At 38.4% G+C, this 23838-nt stretch overlaps 2 protein-coding genes and 1 pseudogene across 2 annotated transcripts in view; 1 reads left to right on the forward strand and 2 right to left on the reverse strand.

The window, feature by feature from the left end:
• The window catches only part of LOC144659707 (uncharacterized), a 29481-nt gene extending 18372 nt beyond the window's left edge, over positions 1-11109 (reverse strand). The window contains 2 exon segments of the mRNA XM_078520200.1: positions 488-778; positions 11018-11109. Of these exon segments, the coding sequence (XP_078376326.1) occupies positions 488-778; positions 11018-11020 (294 nt within the window). The 5' untranslated portion in view covers positions 11021-11109.
• LOC144661779 (5S ribosomal RNA) lies at positions 9579-9697 on the forward strand (annotated as a pseudogene).
• Positions 11110-17404: 6295 nt separating the features above from the next.
• LOC144659423 (hemagglutinin/amebocyte aggregation factor-like) lies at positions 17405-23838 on the reverse strand. Its single transcript, XM_078519852.1, has 6 exons — positions 23773-23838; positions 23642-23674; positions 22977-23157; positions 20678-20900; positions 19364-19516; positions 17405-17641 (listed from the first exon to the last, which is right to left on the reverse strand). Exons 3-6 carry the CDS (start codon positions 23149-23151, stop codon positions 17587-17589), a joined length of 606 nt encoding a protein of 201 aa, XP_078375978.1. The 5' UTR covers positions 23152-23157; positions 23642-23674; positions 23773-23838; the 3' UTR covers positions 17405-17586.

The raw sequence follows: 23838 nt of genomic DNA on the forward strand, positions 1-23838 counted from the left end.
GGGGCCGGTCCCGACGGTGTCCGTCTTAGAGAGAGTTGACTGTAGCTGCAGAGTACATGTACATGATTGTATTTTTGCTGAGCTTTAAGGTGTTTGGAAGTACATGTATCATGATACGAAACACTGTCTCAAGCGTTTCAATGATATACACTGTATTTCAGGTCTCAAAATAGTTTTCAGACAGTTGCCGGTCATGTTGACCTGCAAAAATCGAGTTGTACAACTGTAGATGATAAGTATCATAGTTATTTTCTTGGGCACCTTATTAGCCAACACCAAAATGGCATAAAAAAATTAATTTGAAGTTCACTGTTAACCTTAAATTGAAAAAGTGCACAAACAGTTTCTTGGCAGAGAAAAATAATTATAATTCTGGCATGCTCAGTTCTCCTGTGGACATTGGCTTGATAAGGAATACTGACAATGGAATGGAACGTGTCAAGGTATTATTGAGGCAAAATATGTACATGTAAAATCACAAACGTACCGTGGTAGTTGTTGCAGGGATCTTCTTCAACAGTGGCATTGACTTCCCACTCATCTGGCAGATACCTTTTTTAACGTCGCAGGTATAACCATCAGGACAGCAGTGGACAGAATCCCGACAGCAGACGGCATTCTGAATGGGGCAGCAACCAAAGGTGCCGTTACTCAGAACACAACAGGTGGAGTCATCAGGACAATTTGCTTTGCCTCCTGGACATTGGTTTCCCTTGGCATGAGTGTAAACGACGAAGCTACAGAGCAGCATAAACACTGCACCCACACACCAATTCATCTGCACAAAGACAATTATCAATTAATAATTATTTTGTATAAATATTGCAATTAATAATTTTGTTTTGTAATGATCAAAGATTTGCTGGTCACTGCCAGTTTTGTGAATCTTATCACAAACCCTTTCAATGCATCAACAGCAACATCAACATTTGAAATTTGAGCTAAAAAAAAATACTCTACAGTGATGATACAACACACAGCACATCCTGAGAGATTGCTTTGTCATTAGAGGCTGCATCAGTCATGGGGATTTCACAAATTTTTGATCAAAACTGTTCTGAAATTTGTGGTAGGCAACTAACAGGTAACCCATGAAAAACATGACTACCGTAAAAACTCGTGTATAAGCCGCACTTTTTTGCCGAAATTTTGGGCTCAAAATCGTGGGTGCGGCTTATCTACGAGACCATTGCATGCAATTTTACAGGGCATCTGACAAGATGCGGTGGTGCGGCCGTGCGGGTCCACATAAATTTGCATAAATCGCTCACTCTGCATCCTCCGCATCTTCTGCGCATTTTTGCGCATAAAACTGAAAAATTGCTCCATATAAGGGACAAAGCAGCTCTTTACTATCCTCGCAAACAAAAATAACAAGGAGACTGATCATTTTGAAAAAGTTTTTCCTCTCAAAACAGCGACGGGGCGAAAACCACGCTTTTCATCCGTGAAAAATTTTAAACCCCCAGGCGTTCCACGTGTCTTTTGGCGATGGGCCTGGATACTAGTGCCTGGTTACTAAGCTACGAACGCTTTCACGAACACAGCGCAAAATCAGGTGCAAAATTTGATGTAAAAACAGTGATGAACGAAGAAATACCTGTCAACGAATGGCAGAAAAAGATCAAAAATGTTAAAGTTGGCAGAAATGATGTTTATTCTATTAAGTTCTAAAATTCTGGTTAAGACTGAAGTGTTTTCCGTTTATGTGTTTATAGTACATCCTGCACATCGATCGGAAAGGCTCAAGGAATCAAATTTATATAGCTTTATTGATTGTTGAAATTTCCTCATAATCCAGCATTTTTTCACAATCAACTGGGCATTTTTCCGCCAGGTTTTATTTTTTTTTCTCAAAATCATGCTTGAAATTTGGGGGTGCGGCTTATCTACGAGTGTGGCTTATACACGAGTTTTTACGGTATTTGAACATCTAAAGGATGTTTTTTGAATGGTGGATGGAATGAACATGTTACTGTAACTCATGAACTCGGAGTGGCAGTAACAAGAAAAATGATGTCTTTCAATTTTCCCAGGCAGGGTTCATGTTTGAAGAGAATGAATACGCATTGCCTCTTGTCTGGATTATATTGTTATTAACTATTAATACTGTACATGTATTTAATATATAATAACCAACATATTTATACAGGGTAACTACATGTATCTTCAGTTATAACAAAAAATAAAATAAATAACACAAATAACTAATACAAATGCTGCAATCTGATTGGCTGAGCTATCAAACACTATCAGCCATTATAACATAGCTAGCAGAGCCACGCAATCAACCCGATAGTGCACGCGGATGACGTACTCAACGAGTTAAAATCTCACTGAGTAAAGCTCAGACGCTGTGTTTTGCGAAAGCAACATTTGACATCTTAAATCTTCGGAATATGGAAAGTGAATCCTCTCGATATTTTTCCAAGGATACGAGCTACAAGGTAAACTGTTTCTTATTAAGAGACGGAGAGCAAAAGAGAAAATACATTCAATTTTGCCATCAAGAAGCGTAAGAGTTACCCTTGGCTATCGCCTCGGGCAACAGCTCTTACGCTTCTTTCCTGCTCTCCAAACTTCCCGCATGCACCATAACTCGATAATGCACGCTTAAGCATGAACCAATTGTTAATTAGTGTGTAGTGGTTTAGAGGGAGAAGCCACGAGCCAAGCGGCCCACACTGCCGGAGCTTATCCCGGTTTCCGTAGCATTAAGCGGCTAGGAATATTTCTACTCCCCCCTGAATGGGATGCTAGTCCATTGCAGGGTTCCCCCCCCCCCCCCAGCATTATGTTGCTGGTACCCATTTATACACCTGGGTGGAGAGAGGCACTATGAGAGTAAAGTGTCTTGCCCAAGACACTTTACCGCTCGATCCGGAGTCCGGCACTCTAACCATTAGGCCACCGCGCCTCCCGTAGTGGTTAAGGGTTCCCTACAAAATGGTGTCATTTTTCTCTTTTCTCTCAAGCTCATAATCTAATTCAATTTGTTGAATATTCTCTAGCTCAAAGCACTTAATAAATTCCCAATGCTGACTGTCGCATATTTCTTGTAAACTCAGTGATGAGAATTAAGTAGTACATACATGTACCATGTATCATCCAAGTACAGTCAACTCTTGCCTTGTGGACACCTTACTATTATGGACACCCCGTTATTACAGACAGGAGTTAAAGTCCCAGCAAATTGGAACTACTGAAAATAACCCTCATTACTACAGACTTCCTGTATTACGGACACCAAATGGTGGTCCCGAAGGTGTCCCTTATAGAGGGAGTTGACTGTAAAGTGTCAATTGATGTGCCACAGACCACATCTCTTGTAGAGCACTGCATAATTACAGTTTTTCTATTTGCAAAACGTGTTTCATTGACAATTTGTTAAATAATACAGTAAAACAATTATCCTGCTCAATGTTGCGGAATATCTTGCAGAACATCTCTGCTCAATCTTGCAGAATATCACCAACTTGGCCTACTGTATGGCCTTGTCGACTAAGTATCAGGCAATATTCCACACGATTCCTCAGATTTTGTTTTATTGTTAACTATACATTTGGGTTTGTGTATTAGATAACACTACCCATAGTAAACATGACCTCAATTTCTTGCGCAGTCAATGAAATGGTGGACACAGATAATTTAAACCACATGGGAGCAAACTGTCAAACTAATACCCCGGTATTTTTCTCATTGAATGGAATTGCATGAATTCACCATTGTGACATTTTTTACCAAAAATGCCCTTTTGATCTCTTTATAGCGAGTCATGGGCCACCTTGATGGGGTTTTCCAGAGAAGAGATATTTTGAATCTACAGTTGTTTGAAAACTGTTTTTGAAATAATTATATTGTCGAACTAAGTATATAACTACATGTAGAATAGTGTTAGCAAATTGTCCAGATCACATAAATGCATGTTCTATGAATGAGAAATACCTGCCAACTCTCACGCCTTGGGCGTGAGTCTCTCGCCTGCGAGTTGAAAACTTTGATGAAACGCCAACTCACGCTAAGGAACCAAATGAATTCCTCACACCAGGCCGAAAAATGTGAGTTATTACAAACACAAACGACACACTTTCCAAAAAATTGTAAACTCAAATCAATGTGAGAAACAAAAAGTATTAACTCAATGTAAAATGAGTAAATGGCGATACTTTCCCCGAAATCTCAGAGTTTTGACACAAAAAGTATTGGGAACTAGGTCGTGTTTAGCAAAACACGTCCACGCACTGGGATCGGGATATGTTCGGAACGTCTTCGGAATACTTCGGACGTCTTCAGAAAGCTTCGGACATTGTTGTATCATCTTCGGAAATCCTAGCACTCTCAGGATAAAAATCTCACGCCTTTGACCCAGAAAAAGTTGGCAGGTATATGAACATAGTCAGGCAATTTGTCAAAAATTTATATATTTTTATTTATTTGTGCTATTTCCACAGGTTTAAATACCTCCATGCCCTGTACTAGCTGTTGCACATTGTTATTATAAAAAAAACTGATTCTCTGGTTTGTTTTTGAATTACAGTTTTCATGTATAATGCCAATAATTATATTTCATTTTTCCATTACATGTAGAGTCCACTTTCCCATAGATCTGTTCAGTTATAGATCACAGACAATGTCGAAATGTAGTATTAGAACATCAGTGCATTACCCTCTAAGTTGTGACTATTTAAGTCACCATGGGGAGTAAATTCTACAGCAAATAACCAGCCCAGCAACTAGAAGCACACTGCTCCAGAGCTCTATCATTCAAACTAAAAATACTCTGAACAGTATGGATTTACTTTGAAAAAATTAATTGTTGTGCTATTTAAAATGATTGCGGCAGAAATGAAATGAAAGGTTTTAAAAGCAAAGAACCATTATCCTAAGAAAAATAGGGTCAAAACTAAGTGCGAGGCAGCGATCGAGATGTGCGATCCATTGACCGGTTAACTTAACTTGCACTTTCGGTTAGCCTAAATAGCACTTCTGTTGGCCTAAGTAGCACTCTGGTTAGCCTATACAGTACATAGCTTAGGTGGCCTATGATTAGCCTTTTTTATTTGGAGAAGGGATTTCAACCTCGCAGGCTTTGCTGCCTTGCCTCTCGCATGCCTCGCTACCTTGCCTTGCGCGCCTTGCTGCCTTGTAAGTCCCAAATAATACATTTTTATCTAGCTTTTTCTCGAGAAAAAAGATAGCGTACATGTTCTACACACTATGACTTTCTGGAAAATGTTTGTAGCTTTCATTTCCAAAAATTGAATAAGCGCCCAGGGCACCTACATGTAATCAAATTAATATGATACCCCAATAGTTTTGAATGAATTGAAATCATTTTTGCATACGAACTTTTATCTTCAGCACAGGCCCAGTGAGATCTAATGTTTTTTAATACAATTTAACCAAAACATCCAAGAATTCTTCACCTGAACCTTGGGTAAATGGAACTTACAGTATTTTTTCAGAAAAATATTTCCATAAATTGCGGATTACCATTTTGAAGCAGTCCTTACATTCCGGCAACACTTGGAAAATTGTGTCCCATTTTTTTTAAATGTTCCTATTTTCAGTCTCCAATCAAGGAAAAACAATAGTTGGAAACAGAACTATTATTTATGTAAAGTGCTATGATATCTCTTTTGGTCAGGTTCCAATATCTCTATTGGTCAGATACCCTACTACATGAAATAAATTTCGCGATTCAAAAATAATCACGAAATTATTGTGACGCAAACAATAAGTGTCGTGAACACAAAGAACAAGTTAAGTACCACTAAAGGCAGGAATTTTCAATGTAAATGGTTGTTGTGGTCAACTGACTCAAGAACAATTATAATTCACGTACAAGCATGAACTGAGAACTGAGCACTCTGTTTTTATTGTTTACATTTATTTCCCCGTTGCTTTTTGTTAATTTTGACATTATTGCTCCTTTGATAAAATTTTTTTAATTAATTCAAGGACATGTTGAATGATGCCTAGGAAATGTAAAATGGGCCATAGGTGGATTACCACTGACATGAAAATTTTTATGTGCATTAACGTGCGTGGAAAAAAGTAGAGACAATGTATGAACGACTTGTGTAAACGTTTTCACCCATGTTAACAAAGGCAAAAATTTATGTGTGAGTGTAAACCTAGCCATACTCAAAAAGGCGGAATTAAAGTGGTTCAAAATACAAAATTTTTACCAAAATCGCAAAATTTAAATGCCGCGAAATATGCGCACCTCAAAATCGCGAAATTAACATGTCGCAAAAATTTCATGTAATAAGGTACCATTATTCAACAGTAATTCAATTTTTTTTTATTATCAGCAAATGGTTACCACCCCTGTATGCTTTGGTGGTTGTTGCTACATGTACAGTCAACTCTTGTTAAAGCAGACACGCTCGGGGCGTCGTTTAGTGTCCGTAATAGCGAGAGTCCGTTATAGCAGGAGTCATTTCCAGTCAAAGCTTATTCGCCAGGGATCTGGATTTTGTCCGTAATAGCGAGTGTCCGCAATAGCGGGGTGTCTGCAAGGCAAGAGTTGACTGTATATCTCATGAAAGTTGGACTGTTCAATCTGTGTTACACTGTGGGACTTTGTGTTTAAGCTGCATAAGGACCTGCCCTTTATGCCTGTGCTTGTCAAAAGATAAAGATCTTTGTATACTTATGCAAGCATGCCATAATGTAAAACCAAAGCAAAATAACCCTAGGGTTTGCAGCAGGAGGGCATTTTGCGTGCGCATGCGTCGATATGGGCTAGTGCGCACGACAGAGAAGTTCTGCTATCGATTGTTTACATATTTTTCACAATTTATGGCCTAATTTTCAGCTCAAAATAAAAGGTGTTTTAAGTTTTATTTGCTGTATACGATACTAAGAGTCCTTGCTTTATCTTCTGACAACAACCAGCATACTTTGGTGTCGGCGTGCCGTTTATCTGATCGACTTTGGCTATGTGTATTAAACATTGCGCGTGGACAAAATGGCGACCGAATGTCGAGAACGGTAATACCTTGCCCATGTTTTTAATAGCTGGGAGATCTAAACGGACAAAGCGCTACGGCTACTTAGTGCTAAAATATAAAACAGCAGTTTTAACTATACGATGTTATAATCAAGTATCCCGGGTTTGAGCGAGTGGTCATGATTTTGTTCAGATTTTTCATAAAACTGCAATTTCATCGTTCTCACGATGCAAAAATCTCAAAATCTAACCTTGATCTCCAGCGTCTACCGATGATAGATGGAGCCTGAAGTACTTGAACTATCGTCTAATGCTGCGAATGTAGCGTTAAAAAATGGTCTATTGTGGTAATTTTAAGCTTTCTTTAACGTACGTTCTCGCTGGTTTATTCTAACAGAGAAACTATTGTTTGTGATTATTTCCTTAAACTTAAGCATTGGTCAAAATAACTTCACATTTCGATGTACCACAATTATTCCGTTGAACAAGAAAAGAATTACTGAGATCGGTCTTAATTTTAAAGTGTTATGGTAATTCTTTGCTGGTAGACTATTTGTTTACATTTTACTATGTTAATTAGTACATTTTTGGCTCATTTCACAAAATCTAGCTTTGATCACCAGTCAAAAAATAGCATGAAACAAACAAGCGATATATATATTTTTCAGAAACGTTCTAATAACTGCTGCATAAAATGTCTTAAGAAATAATTTTTAACTATAAACAATGTTATTTTCAAATTTTCATTTCAACATTTGTTTCTTTAAGATTGATGTTCGTTCTGTTATAACGACTGTTTTACTTCTGTGTCGCCTAAATGTGATTCTGTGTCGCCTAAATGTGTCCAGGAAACCCTGTTTGCCAGTCGAGGGCAAGTTGGCCTTGCTTTAGAATCATCAATGAGCTGCATTATCATGTGCAGAACACCCAAACATGTCTTTCCCCTCAGGGAAAACCCTCAGTTTCTTTGGTGGCCGTCCCTTTAGGCAAAAAATCTCCCGACAAGCTATAATATTGCTCGCACTCTGCTTGTATTACAGCAATTGATTTGATATGAAGTTTTGATCTTAATATATCACACTCCAGCACACGAATAAATGTTTTCCTCTTTTTACGGCCTGTTTGATTTCTGTCGATGAAGGCTTTCCTACCTGTCCCACATATTTTCCCATTATTTTCAACAACGATCCCGAAGCAGGCCAGAAAATCTGCTTTATAAGAGCCTTGCAACACACAAAACACTTTTTTTAGCGAAATTTACGTCTATATTAAATTATGTGACGATAAACAGTACAAAAAACAAAGTTTGAATCTTCCGCGCCATTTTTATTCCCAAGATCACGCGGTCTTTGTACAGCGGTTGCATGCATGCGCCCGCAAAATGCCCTCCTGCTAGGGTTTGCAACTCACTGAAAATTCTCCTAACTAAACTCTATGTATTTCTTTTGGACTTCACTGAGAGAAATTGCAGACAAAAATTCCAGCATGGCATAGAGGATTTTACGAAAGCCGAGGAGGGACTGCAGACTTCAGACTTCAGACTTCAGACTTCGGACTTCAGACTTCGGACTTCGGACTTCGGACTTCGGACTTCGGACTTCGGACTTCAGACTTCGGACTTCGGACTTCGGACTTCAGACTTCCGCCTTTAGCATTCAGAGACTTCCGCCTTCGGTTGAGAAAGAAAATGAAAAGCCCACAACAAGGTAACCTGCGATCAGGCTTTCTTTTTTTCGCGGCGGAGGGAAGGCGACGTTGACCTCTCCGCCGCGAGAAAAATAATGCCTGATCGCAGGTTAACAACAAGGGGTATTTTCAGTTACTCACCCATCCAAGTACTAACGCCGCCCAACAGGGCTTAACTTCAGCGATCGGACAAGAACCGTTGCTATCCGTGTGGTATCAGAAAGAGAGTGTAAATCAGCTAATAAAAGTTAAGTGGCAGTTTCTCTTAAAGCGGTCCATCGCATTTCGGGTCGAAAAAAAAGTTTTCCCTCAAACTTTGCCCGGTGAACTATCTTAGGTTGTAAGTAAATGCAACAACTTTAGTTTTTGGAAATACGTTAAAATATATTTTTTAGAGCTCTCAACAGTGAAGGCTGCAAAAGGCCTAATTTTGAGCTTGGCCAGAACGAGAAATTTCATAAGTTGACGAGCTCGCCGTTAAAAAACAACCAAATGCACCAAATTATTATTATTATTCCTAAGTTAAGTGGTCCTTCAAAGGTTGGAAACGCATGTTAATTTTGATACATTTTGATTTACGGGTCCGTGAAAATTTAAATATCAGCAACCGTTAGATCGCTTTTTGTAAACATGCAAAAGTATGGTGTCTTCGCCGGCCTTTATTTCACGAGTCCAGACCAGACCATTCTAAATTCTATCTGAATCCTACTAAACAGATGTTAGGAAGCATAGAAATTTAAAAATACCTTGCACTTTTTATCTTCCTTTGCCACAGCGACTTCGAAAATTTCGTGCTTATGCGAGTAAGTGAGCTCATTTGCATGTGTATGAAATACTCGTTTTTAGCAGGAAAGTGCCAAATTGTCCAAAAGATCCATTTAAACCAGGTATTTTTTTTTCTCTATTTGCATGACTCTTATAACCCTTTGTCTCGTCTGACACTGATACCACAAGGAAAGCATTGGTTTTCGTCTGATCGCCGAAGTTAAGCCCTGTTGGGCGGGGTTAGTACTTGGATGGGTGACCAACTGAAAATACCCCTTGTTGTGGGCTTTTCAGTTTCATTGTTTCTTTTTCTTTTTCTCAGTAACTTTTAAGGCCTTCTATTTTTTTCGAACAGTTTCGTTGACTTGTCCCGATTGGGGGAAGAAAGTCCGAAGTGCAGTCGCGCTAGCTTCTCCTTGAAATCCTCACTCGAAATAAAATCGAAATCCTAGGTCTACATCGGTCTATGCTCTTTATTTTGTGAAATATACTTACTGTTTGTTTTTTGTTTGTATGTTTGTTTGTTTATTTGTCCAGTGTTACGTAATTAAGAGATCATGTATAAGCCATAAACGACATTGCGGCCTATTAATTGTGTGTGAAATAAAGAAAAAATATGGTTCCCGGTACCGCTGTCTGCAGGTCTGCAAACTGAGAATTTATTAATTTAATTTTGTTCATAGCAATAAATTAATTTAGTTATTAAAAAAAAAAAAAAAAAAAAAAAAACAGAAAAAAATCTCTATTTTTACACCGATTACTGACATCCGATCCGGATCTGACTTATAGATAGCGGCCGCGGATTTAACTTTAAATAGTGGATCTGCCTGATCAAACAACTCTGCAACTCGGAGGTCAGCGAAAATCAAGCGAAGGTGGAAGTCTGAAGTCTGAAGTCTGAAGTTTGAAGTTTGAAGTCTGAAATCTGATGTCCCTCCTCGGCTTTCGTAGGATTTAGTGCCGAAGTTACTTGTTAGAACACTTGATTATTATACAAAGAAAACTCATTAGTTTTGTGATCCTTTCCTATATTCTTATGACTTGAATGCCGCTTTTTCAACGGCTATTTGAGGAGAAAATACAAGTTGATCGGGATCATCACCTTTTCGAGTTGAACGTGCAGAATTAATAACAATTATAGCGTATTTCCATGTTCCATTATAACTGCATCAGATAGTTCTAAATCCACAAATGACTCCTCAGCAAATTCTCAGAATGTATAATATATAATATATATTTGCATAAGGAAAGTGAAATTCTTCCGTGCAGAAAATGGACCATGAATTCGCTCAACAGAAGTTCGCGTTGAGTCTCACAGAAAGTTTTAGCAGCACAGAGAACAATCGAAGTGAAGCTTCTGTTACGAAAGAATTCGATAATCATGTGCGAAATTATCTTAGTAACGCGAAACTCCGAGCAGATCGAAGAGAGACGATCGAAGAAAAAAATAAGCTAACCAAATATAAAGTTTTACCTAGTATCAAATTTAAGCACAAAATCGAAAATCTTGCCGAAATCGTATCATCGCGTGCAAACACCATCCAAATTTTCGTAAAGGACTGCCTACTGCACTACTTATTTTAATGAAAAAATATAAAACTCACTCACCATTCAAGCGCCCCTCCTTGCATTCAGGCAATGCAGGAAAGTAGATTTTCGTGGAAAGGAAAAATCCACTGCTTTGCATGTGACAAAAGAAAACTCGTGACAGTGAGGTGACTACCTTTCAGATCCAGTCTCCCTCGGTTTACAGGAAATAATTTCCTGGTTCCTGGCTCGATCCGACACGTCTAAAAATAGCGCTTTGTTTTAGAAAGTGAAATAAAAATTTGAATAGAACAAAACAAAGGAAAGCAAAGATAGATCTGTTTCCTAGAGGCAATGCAAATTTGCAATCAGAGAGCCCTTATTAGACCCATCACAGGGTGGAATTCGAGACGTAACATTGCGTGACTGTAATTGTGTCACACCATCAAACAAACTCTTGCAGTCTTGCTCTCGACTTCGGCCATTTTAAAGCGTACGTAAGCAACCCAATTCAGTACAGCGATGTCAATTAAAGAAAGTGTGGCGGCAATACATACAACTAAAAGACGAACTGACCGAACTTCACTTCAGAGAGAATGGTTGGAAGGTTACGGAAAGCAAGTGTAGGTCACTTCTGTATGTGAAGGCCACTTCATCTCCAATAATTAATCGGGCGTGGCCGATTTATAGTTTACCCTTTGGTCGTCCTAGAGCGTAGTCTCCTGGCGCGGCCAAAAAGACGGGGATAGCTTGGGGTTGCTACAAAACCGCACGGGTGACGCATACCGCAATGGTTTTCATTTCAGTTTTGACAGGAAATCGTTGCAGGCACACTTGGTCGACTTTTGGGTTAATGTGTAATCAGGTTGTGTTTTTTTGCTTCGGCGGAAGGACAGAGAAAAAAGCTTACGGGGCAAAGTACAGTATGGGGCCCAGTTCTCGGCCACTTTTGACGTAAACTTGTATTTCTTACCTCAGAAGAACCGCAGGAACTTGAAATTTCTCCCAGAGCTAGCTACATTATTCAGCTTTTTGGTGTAAAGCTATCGACCGGTCAAAAATTAATTTGCCCGAGCAATAATAAAAATAAAAGCTCCATTTGTGGGCCCAGTTCTCGGCCACCTTGGCCCAGTTCTCGGCCACTAAAAAGCTTGTGCGTAATTATCTGTAAAAAAAAATGCTCAATTAATTTTCACAGTCATAAAATCACTCTGTAGACCTATTTATGTTATATCGATCCCAAATTATTTTTATGAGGCTTTGTTTTACTTTAGAAAAGAAGGATTTTAACGCGCCTAGTTGCCTATGTGCAGGTTCTGGCAAAACCGCATTGTGTGACCCGTGCATTTAGATGGTTTATTTTGCAGTGAAAAGGTCTTGAAAGATTTAGGTGTTGTAGAAATAATAGACAAGACAAGAGTCAGCTCAAAACTTAGAGATAAGATTGAACTTTATTTTTAAAACATTTATTTCTTTCATTCTGGCAGCAGCAGATGAAATTATATTAAAAACCAAGCGCTAAGCTGTGATAGCGAGCAGGGTGGCCGAGAACTGGCAAATACGCAAACGTCGCAAGAAAAAAATTTCGAAGTAAATTAAGACCAAAAAATACAACGGTTCAACGAAAAGTTAACTAAAGCAGAAAGCTAAATTATTCTACGTTTCACATGCCAAAAATTAGCTCGTATGGTGGGGGCTTTTGGATAAAATACGAATTTAACTACTTCCATGAATTTTAAGGAGCCGTAAACAAACAAATTTTTCGGGAATGCAAATTCACCTACCTCCGCGTAAACTCGACGTGTGAGCTTTCTATATCGAATTGAACGATCAAACTCAAGATACTTAAAGCACATTAATCAGACTATCGTTTGAAGGAAATACCTTTTTCTTTTAATTCAACTGGAGTGTGAAAAAACGCGTTAAACACAAAGTGGCCGAGAACTGGACCCGGCCGAGAACTGGGCCCCATACTGTACTGATATTCACCATTGTGAAATTGCACTTACTTTGACAAGTTAAAGTTATTTTTGTAAATGAAAAAGGTAACGTCATTGATGTCACGCAGTGTTTTTTTTAGCAAACTAGATGGTTTGCTGGTTTCTGACTATGAATGAGGGTGTGATCTTGCGGTATATTTTTTGAGCCTGACTCCGCCGTAAAACTTTTTTTTTATTTAGCAAGAACTGTGTCGATTTTCATTTCTGAACAATTGGTCGTCAAGTCGTTTGTCACAAAGAGTAGAATGTTTGTACAGCATGTTTTGGAATTATTTTAGATTTGGTTAGTAAGACGCTTCTGAAGACCCGAGCAAAACATTGGGAATGTACAGTATTAATAGGAACTTGAATGGAATTTTTCACAAGTTGGATAAAGGTATCAACTGAAAAAAATGGACTTCAAAATGAGAACTTGGATTTTGTTGTAATTAAATTTTATCGCGGATTGGATGCATAATATCACGGCTTTGAAAGTCTTCAAATAATTAGAAAGGTTCCTTTCTTCCTTTTGATCTTATTGTTATTTTCATGTATTGATTATTCGAAAGTGGTTTTCGTTGATACGAAAAAAAACGGGTTTTCACTGAATTGCTTGAAGTATTTTTTAGACGTGATAATATTGGCTTAATCAAATTACATTGTGCACGAAATATTTGTTATTCTTTTGTCTTGAAACTTTGAGGAAATTGAAATTTTTGTTTGACAGTAGTGTATGAAAGGCATTTTATAGAACTGAATAAAAAATAAGAAACATTGATAAAGGTTATTTCAAAGATTTATTTTGCCTGATTTTGAAGGGTTTCAGGAGTTTTAAAGAGTGCTGGTAAACGGCTGTATGTTGTTTGTGATTACAGATCTTATTTAGTTTCGAACGCTCTAATTTTTGAAAGGTTAAAACAGGTTAAAACCGGGCGGTTTCATGAGTTTTTTGGGTAGAAAGGTACGGTGGTGGTAAAAAAAAAAATGTTTAGAAAGGAATGACTGTAGTAGCACGTAAGTCGGAGGTTTGCGTGAGTCACGGGGTATAGTATGCGTGAGCTGGATTTCCGGCGTCATAACGGCATGTTTTGTTTACTGAAAGATACACTCGACGTTTAGTTAGCTTAGTCGGCTTGGGAAACTATTTTAAAAATGAATGTTGTAATAGTTAATTAATAGTAATCTAGAATTAACCCACTCTCGATTGGAGTCTGTTCTGGATTCGCGCTACCTTTTCGCCGCGAAGGAATTTTGTAAAATTTCGCTAGTGGAAAGAGGTACTGTAAGAACAGTATCAATAACTCAAAAGGAGGAACTTCTTTGTAGCTCTGAATTAAGACGTATGATAAAATTTTAGAATAAGAAACTTTCGATATATGGTTTTCATATTGTTTTTGTCAATTTCCTTTTGTGGCAGATTTTTTGAGAATCAGCTTTTCTTTCGTGTGATGACAGACACAGGACAGAACGAGAGGTGGATGAGAAAGATGCCGAAGATGAATAGGCACCGAAAAACGACAAGAACCGTCAAGGACTTATCTTTAGAGGGCGGGGAGTTTTGGCATACTGTATTTCGAGGACTGGACTGGACTAGTAAAACGCGGACTAGTAAAACGCGGACTTGTAAAACGCGGACTAGTAAAACGCGGACTTGTAAAACGCGGACTAGTAAAACGCGGACTCAGGTAAAACGCGGACTTGTAAAAGGCGGACTAGTAAAACGCGGACTAGTAAAACGCGGACTTGTAAAACGCGGACTAGTAAAACGCGGACTTGTAAAACGCGGACTTGTAAAACGAGGGCTTGTTAAGCACGGACTAAAGGGGGGTAAAACTAAACGGTTTAGCGAGCGAAACAATTTGTGTTTGAAGCTCTTGTGTGTTTCTTCGACGGCATATTTCTAGCTTTTTTGAGCACTCTATGGTCTGTTTTAGCGTGGAGATGTTTTTGCAGTATAGCACATGTTCGTTCTGCAAACCCCTACTAAAACAACGGGATTGATGCTATGAGTTGTGTGCATATGTTTCTTTCTTTCCACTACTTGACGTCTGTTGAGTGCAGTCGTTTGTATTGCTCGCACGAGGTAGAACGGGGCCCGTCCAGAAATCAACAGTCAATGGTAAATAAAGGTGACGGGCCTACACGACTCCTACGTTCGTGACATTAGAATATTTGCCGTTAAATGTTTAAATTCGGTCTTTCGACCTTATTTGCTTCTGACTTCTTTCTGAGGGTACTGTTTTAATTTGGGGGCAGTATGTGATAAATAAAGGTGACGGGCCTACACGACTCCTACGTTCGTGACATTAGAACATTTGCCGTTATATGTTCAAATTCGGTCTTTCGACCTTATTTGCTTCTGACTTCTTTCTGAGATTACTGTTTTTTTGAGACATTATGTATTGAAGAGAGCCGTAAGATGATTGTGGCCAAGGAAGTGTCTAGAGGCGTTTTACAAGTCCGCGTTTTACTAGTCCGCGTTTTACTAGTCCGCGTTTTACTAGTCCAGTCCAGTCCACAACTTAAAGACACATCAAGACCACCCCACTGTGAATTGCCATAGCACAGACAAAATTATAGTCAATATCTTATATGTTTTTAAGAGAATTACATAAGAACCAAGGCATGTCTTGTCTTGCCTTACATTGACATGCAATAATTTGGAAATACTAAGCTCGTAACAGTTTAAGACAGAATCCATCAGGAATTTGAGTAACATTAATTTTAGTTACGCAAAAATTGAGCACCAGAATAATTTAAATCCTTGTGTTCTTTCATACCTTGTTAAAGGCTTGACATGTGATAACACCAACATAATACCAACAACAGTTCTTTATCAGTGGGGATTGAAGAAAAAAATGGAAACATCATCACACAGTTGACCCCCATGCAAAAACACTCCAGGATGTCACGGGACTGTTTGGTGTCCGTCTGCCAATTTCTAACTTCAAATTCCAATGTTAAATTCACATTAAATTTTCAATATTTCTTAGTTGTCTAAATTTTACTAATTCTTTTAAAAAAACTATCACCTGCCAAACATCCCCAAAAATCACTCAAAAAATTACAAAATACCGCAATACATAGATACATGGGATGAGTGAAGTTTCCTTGGATTCCTTGAAACACCAACAAGATATTTCCGTTTAAGGTGGCTGATAATGGGTTTCAGTATTTCCCAGTCCTTAGTTCAGGACTAAAAGCCTTCATCAATTGCTATTACAGTAATGGTATGAAACAAATGTTCAATCATTCATCAACAAGTTGTGATCATTTTCTTGACAATAGTAGTTCCCCGTTAAACAGTTGTAGTACTGTCCCATCAAAGTGCAATGCCTGGAAAATACCGAAAAGCACACGACCTTCAGGTGAAACCGCACCTTACAGTATTACCAATACACTGCACTTTGCTAAGTCTTAAAACTTTACATTTTCTAGTCGTCTACTTCAATCGTTTATTTGTATTGTGTGAAATACATTTATAAATTGAAACCATCATGTCGTTAAGTAATAATGCAATCTCGACATGCACAGTACAACGTTCTAGATATTATATTATGCACACTAATACAGCTCATGCAAGCCCTGTGACTTACACAAACACAGTCGGACTGAGTGCTACTTAAGTAACTGCTTCGTGGTTTCTGCTGTACTGAACCCTGCCTTTCAAGGCAAAGCGCCCGATTTTAAGCTTCTCAAGCTTCTCAATGTTCTTGTTTTTCTATAGTTTCGATTTTGGAAATGAGGCAGGCAAAGCGTACAGACTGAATGGCCAAGGCGTCCACGCATCAGATATTGTTGGACAGGATTTGTCTGTAAGAAGATATATGGGTTATTGACCAAGCGTGAGTTTTTTTTGCGTGTTTATGGACTTCGTCTCGGTCCATAAACACTCAAGAAAGAACTTGACTGAATAAGCTTGGTCAATAAAATTTTGCAAAAAATTTCAGCACGAGAGCAGGCGGCAACAACAATTACGAATTTACGGGAAATCCCGAGCGGGCAATTAGGCCCATTTTGCCCACTTGGTAGCCAATCACAAGGCAGGCTTTACCTCATCTTTTTGTTTCCAAACTTTTATTTTATATTTTTATTGATTGCTTACACATTTACAAACGATACATAAATAGCGTAATCATGCCTGCTAAAGGAGCCAGACATATAATAAGAAGGTTTATAGTGGAAACAGCGAAGGGAAGGTTAAAGAATTTCGTCGACCAGTTTGATTTTTTTAAAATCAAACTTGGCTACAGCATTTCAATTTCGCCTAAAGTAGGATCTGGATCGAATCTGAGCGGCAACCCCAGAATTTCAGATTTTGTCTGGAGACCCAATGTGCCCTCGGAACAGCAACTATATGCCAATGTCACATTGACGAAAATGTTTCAAAAAAGAAAATTGTGAAAATGTTTGTTTGCTAGCAGGTAACAGGGGAATTCTTTCACGTCTTTTTTTCCCTTTAAAGAGGTCAAGCAACTACAACATAAAGTCATTTTAAGATCTCTTTATTATCCCATCACCATACAGTTTAGCTCAGCAAAGCACATAATTAGATTGCTCCCACTTTTATTTTTTCCCACTAGTTAGCCATGGTGTTCTAATTCTAAGTTTAGCGTGCGTCTTGCTCCTTGTTCAGAATGCGTCGTTTTAGTGCTTGCTTGAAAACGGTTTTCACTTTTTTCCGGCATACTTGAATTGACAGATGTCAAACTTCCAGATACGATCCCTTGAAAGGAAAAAATAATAGAATGGTTACTGAATAGGGAATAGCCCAGTTTTCCTCGATAGGAATCTCGTTAACTTCTAGCTGTAAAAAGCAAGGGTTTCAGACGACTTTACAAATGAAACCAGTAAGTTGCATTTCCACTATACTAGCTTTAGGGGCTTTGTCACGGGGATTTCGCAGATGTTTAGTCTAAACTTTTCTGAAATTAGTAGTAGGCATTTTTAACCATTAAAAACATTATCTTTGAACATCTAAAGATAGATATAACCTTACTTTAGGATAGAAATCAAAAGTCGGCTATAAATAACATTTTTTTTTTAAGACGCGCGGAAGAAAAACTTGAAAACGCTAGCCTCTCTTTCTAAAGTTGCATTCCATTTCCATCATAGCCATTCGCAGCCAAACACGCTTGTAAACAGTTTCAGTGCTCTCATATAGCAATTTTTAGAAAAATGGATTATTATTTCTAGGTTTCCTGCATCACAAATATAAATTTTGGCTGCTCAAAAATCTGTTGAAATCCGTGTTATAGTCCCTTTAAGCAAATGCAGCGTATAAATAACGTCGAGGATACCATGCAGGATCATGCAGACTGTAACAGTTAATTTTATGGGTTATTTGTTGGCAGGATTTTTACGCATCAGTTACAAGGACGGGGCAGTCTGAAGAAGCTTAACGAGTGTGTATAATTCAACTGTACAATAGATTCGGCTCTCTCTATATATATTATGGCCAGTAATTAAATTTGCGATTATTTTTCTCAGGCGGTTCAGGCCTTTGGCCTAAGGCCATTCCAATAAAATGTTTCGTTTCCCATCGTCCCGTCACTTGTGATGGTGGTTCGATCCGTCGGGCAAAAAAAAAAAAAAAAAAAAGAAAAAAAGGATGAAAACTTGAAGGGTTTGGGTTCTAGAGAAGGCCGGGATGCTATGTAAGAAAGCCTGATTACAAAGTCAACTCGAAAACGTGGTCTTTTCGTTCGTTTTCCTTATCAAATGTCTAAATAGCCTTCAATAACGTAGAAGCGATGTATATTAAAGACAAAGACATATCATACCTACTGTTGTTAATAAAACTAGATCGCGTGCTTGTAAATAAAAGTACTTGCTTCTTTGACTAGTGAATCTGTAATTTTTTTTTACTTTTCGAAAAAAATGGGTCGGTCGGGCGATGGGAAACGAAACATTTTATTGGGATGGCCTAATGTGACATCAATTACGAAGAAAATAGGTATACTACCAGGGCCTCAACTAGCAAGAGGCAAGACGAGGCACTTGCCCCGTCTTGAATTGAACCCAAACTGTTGGTAAAATAATCCTCAGTTAAACAGAATTGATTTATCTCGAAAACAAAACCTTATGAAAAATGTTGAGCAGAGAGTGTCAGACCTTCTAGATTTCAAAATGTACCAGAGGGCATGCCCCAAAAACCCTCTTGCAAGATCTTGCCTCGTCTATGGCAAAAGGCTGGTTACGGCAGTATATAAATTATGCAATCCCCATCGTAACTAAAGGTACTGGCTAGACCTAACATTACTGTTCTATACATTGTGTTACATGCATAGTAACACTTCGGGGCTTTATGATGCCTAATAGGATTTAAAGGTGTGGCAAAGGGTGTTCTTGATTACTCTAAGTGCAAGTTTGTTAATAGTTCTATAAATAATTTTCAGTGGGAGGAGTAATTTTAAGAAGCGGCAACAACATAAAAGAAAGTACTTACTCGTAATGATTATGATGCTGGCTGTAAACTCCGACCAGGTAGTAGGGCGATGGAACCCAGTAGTTAAGTTCCTGGTCATAGTTGTTCCTGAACAAGGTTGTTTGACAGGTGTGTGCGATGTAACCATTCACGTGACAACAACGGAAGCCAAACCTAAGACAAGAACAATTTAAGAACACAGTATGCTAAAATCTTCAAATCAGTTAAGAACGTTCAGCCTCGGCCGAAAATTAGACGTTCTTATATATAAAAAAAGTATATCTGACGTATGTTGTACATTTAAGAATTATCCTGCGAAATAGCGAGCATTATCGCCAGATATAGTTGACGAGGCCATAGGCCGAGTTGGCTAAGTAATTCAGCTAGATGGAGTAAAAAAAATGTTTTATTATTAAACAGATTGTCAATCAAGCGCATTTTACAGTTCCAAAAACTGTGGACTTCCTAACCGTATATGGGCATCGTGACAGTTTGATCGGAATAGTTACTCTGGATAGTTGAAGACGAATTTTTCAATATTAGCCCTTAACGAAAAAAGCATCTCAATTTCTTGAATACCCACAGTGGGAATAAGACTTAGGAAATATTTACTTGGAAGAAACTATTTTCATTTGTTTGGCGTGTTGCAGAATAAAAACTACTGCAATATTTTTACGCATCGTCATGATAAAGCTAGAGAAAACAAGCGGCGCTTTCCATTAGTCTGGCCGGCCAGACCGGTATATTCGAGAATAACCTGCGATCAGGTGTTCTTGTTTCTTTTTCGGAGTGATAAGTTGGGAGGGATGGCATGATCTCAGGTTAATTCGAGAACAGAACTCATTTGTTAGTCAGGTTTGACCTGTCCTGTCATCACTCATGGTGGATTTGTGGGATAATCTCGTGGAAAGGCAGCCACCAGTTCTGACTAATGGAAAGCACCTAGTAATAGGAGCTAATTTGATATTTTTTTCCTCGCTTTCTGATTAAAACATTTTTATTTTTTTAAATTTTAAAAGCTAAGTGGTATTGCAGTAAATTCACTCGTTACCGATATGTACATGTTGACCTCACCGATGAGTGATGACAATGTTGGTTACAGGTCAGGATTGAATAAAGATAGATTTATTCATTTAGTACATATATTTGTCACTCACAACAAATAGGAAAAAGTAAAATTCGTGTTCTTAACCAAATTTCAGCCTCAGGCACGTTCTTAGTAAGTTCTTAACTTTTGGCCTTTTTTCAGCCTCGATGTTCTTATAAAAAAAAGGTTCTTACTTATTAAAAAGAGTGTAGTACGTAACACAGGCATACATACACTGACTTATTTACCTGCGATCGCGGTAGTGGCCATGGTAGTAACTTCTGACTCCAGCAATGAAGCCATTATAGGGGCACTTAAAGTGCAGGGGCTGGTCAAAGTTGTTCACCCAGCCATGGGTCTCTGCACAGTTGCCATGGTGATAACGAACAGGGCCATATCCACACTGGAAATAGTGGATTCGATCTTCTTTGCAGTTTCGGTGCTGACTGCGCCAATTCCTCAGGGAGTAGCCTTGAAACAAACACCAATTTTTTTCTATGAATATTTTTTTTTTTACATTTGTCTTATGCTGCCTTGAAACAAACACCAATTTTTTCTGTGAATATTTTTTTTACATTTGTCTTAACCGCCGCCTGGTTAGCTCAGTTGGTAGAGCGCCCCAGACCGGACCAACACTCAGGGTCTTAAAATAACTGAGGAGAATGCGCTGCCTTTGTAATTTCATCTGCAAATGTTTAAAAACATTCTAGTCTTCTCGGAAAAGGACGATAAACCGTAAGTCCCGTCTCCTGTACCTTCAGTCTTATAACAGGGGACGTTAAAGAACCCACACACTATTCGCAAAGAGTAGGGCACGGAGCTCCCGGTGTTGTAGTCTGGCCTTGCAATTGTGTACTAAATTACAGTATGTGTAAAGCGCAGAAAATACATATGAAAAATGCGCTATATAAATGCATTATCATTATCATTATCATTACCTATTCATCAGCATCAGTGATGGTTTCTAACATCCCCTTACAGGGGTAATAAATGTCGGGCTTGTCTTATATTGTTTCTTTTGTATAGAACGAATGCTACTTCAACCCTATTTAGATCTGGCTTTTGGATCTTCTTGATGGGGTGGAGAAGCCGCCCCATGTAACTTTAAAAGCGCGCTCACTATGGCTGACCAAAAAATTAACACAGGATGATGTACAAAACAATTTTTTAATTTCTTCAAATTAATTTAATTCATCAATAACTTAAAAAAATTCCTTATTAACCCTCGGACGTACAAGGGGGGGGGGGGGGGGGGGGGTGGATGCCACCATAAGGTTTATTCCAAATTTTGAAAAAACGATTTACTCTACAATGCTGAAACTTTTAGTAGCTGTTCATTCATCCTTTGCGGAAATTTTGATATGTCAACCATGTGTCCATGGTATTTGATGTTGCCATGGCAACGTCATAAATACAAGCAGGTCTTGCCAAAAATCGTCATTTTTACCATTTTTCTTAATTTTTTCCAGTTTTTAAAAACAGAAGTGCAAAATGTGTTTATTTTTACATTCCGTAAGCCTTCTGGCTTGATTTTGCATCAATTTACGTTATTTTCTGACTTTCTAAGAAAATGTTGAAATCCAAGATGGCGGATCCAAGATGGCGGCTCTAATGACGTCACGTGACGTCATGTGACGTCACAGCCAATTAAAATTATGTCATCTTGTAGAGTAAGCTAAGGGCTTTCTTCTCAGTTCAAAATAATTTCGCTACGCCTTAATATAACGAAAACTCCGGGGAGGGGTTCCTCCCACCCCCCTCCCCCCTTGTACGATGGTGGGGGTGTGAGTTTGCTTGTACGTCCGAGGGTAATTACTGTTTCACCACAGAAAAATATAAGGGGTAATTAAATTACAGAGAGGAAAATATCCATTTACAAGTTCAATCAATTTGGATTTTGGCATAAGAAATTCACATTTCTCTCTAATTAGTATAGCGTTAACTACCTAAATAATTAATAGACAATTTTGATTTTGCTTTACAAAATAAAAACAAGGCAAGAGTAATTAGAAAACACACAAAGAACGCTAATTAAGTACAAAATCTGAAATTTTGTCTAAGGCCATCCCAATAAAATGTTTCGTTTCCCATCGCCCGACCGACCCATTTTTTTCGAAAAGTAAAAAAAAAAAATTCCAGATTTACTAGTCAAAGAAGCAAGTACTTTAATTTACAAGCACATGATCTTGTTTTATAATAATAAACATCCATACTAAGTTATTTAAAGACTTTTAGACATTTGATAAGGAATAACGAACGAAAAGACCACGTTTTCGAATTGACTTTGTAATCAAGCTATCTTACTTAGCAGCCCGACGTTCTCTGGAACCAAGAACCCTTCAAGTGTTCATTCCTTTTTTTTTTCGCCTGACCGACCGACCCACCATCACAAGAGACGGGGCGATGGGAAACGAAACATTTTATTGGGATGGCCTAATAGCTGTAAAAAAATCGGTTGCCATGGAAACGTCATATTATATAGACTTCCTTTTGCCGGAGCAACTTTGGTTGTGTCAACCAGCTCCTCATACGACTCACGTTACTTACTGTTACTGCAATGAATATGGAAGGACTGGTGCCAAGTGTTTACCCATGCGACTCCCGCTGGACTGGACGAGCTACAACGACGGCGCCGGCGCCTTCTCCAAGCAGTAACAGAAACCAGCACTACTTCAGAGAGAATCAGCAACAGCAACAGTTTAGCCAGTGCCTTTGTTGCCATGGTGAACTAAACGAGAAAAAATAAGGCATTTTTTAGAACTGTGGACAATATTAGTGGGAGTCGTATGCAGGTGGAAGGCACTAGCACTTTTTCATGGCTTGATGTTAGAATTTGTAGTCACTAAAAACAAAATGTGTTGATTTTTTAACAATATTTTTAAGTCTGATTTTATTAGCGAAATCCAAATACTAAATAAATGAATCGGTTGGGATGAGTGCCGAAGACCTTTTTCCCCTTGTCCATACGAAACACTTTTTGCATAGTCGGTTCAAGAGAGATTTTTAGTTGAGTACCAAGAATAAGTATGCTTTTTTGAAAACCAAGAAAGAACCTCGAAATTAATTTTCAGTGTGCTTAGATGTATAAATAGCTCTTTGGAGATCTCAACTGGATAATCGCCCTGTGTAAATTTCACCTAACGGACCTTGGAAAGAGTTGGCTATAGATTTTTACCGAAATGTTGAACACTGGTTTACAGATCTTCACTTACCTTTCACTGCGTAATTCCTTGGTCGGTTTGAATCTAAAGAGAAGAAACAAAAAGCTAAACGTAGAACAAGAGAGAAAAAATCTAAAACACATACGATTTAAAGCTCACATCAGACCCTCTCCAATACTTACTTTCCCCAGTTCAGGACGGAATGAACAATCTCATTGAGGAGCGATCAATGTCATTCATTTAAAGTA

This window comes from Oculina patagonica, chromosome 7 (genome assembly GCF_052425735.1).
Source record: "Oculina patagonica isolate OP01 chromosome 7, crgOcupat, whole genome shotgun sequence".
In the NCBI taxonomy this organism is placed as follows: Eukaryota; Metazoa; Cnidaria; class Anthozoa; order Scleractinia; family Oculinidae; genus Oculina; species Oculina patagonica.

Coding starts and splice junctions, on each gene's coding strand:
- LOC144659423 (XM_078519852.1), bottom strand. CDS start 23,151: ATGGCAACAAAGGCACTGGCTAAACTGTTGCTGTTGCTGATTCTCTCT. Junction 19,517..20,677: donor GGCCACTACCGCGATCGCAG/GTAAATAAGTCA, acceptor TTCTTGTCTTAG/GTTTGGCTTCCGTTGTTGTC. Junction 17,642..19,363: donor CAGCATCATAATCATTACGA/GTAAGTACTTTC, acceptor TTTCCTTTCAAG/GGATCGTATCTGGAAGTTTG.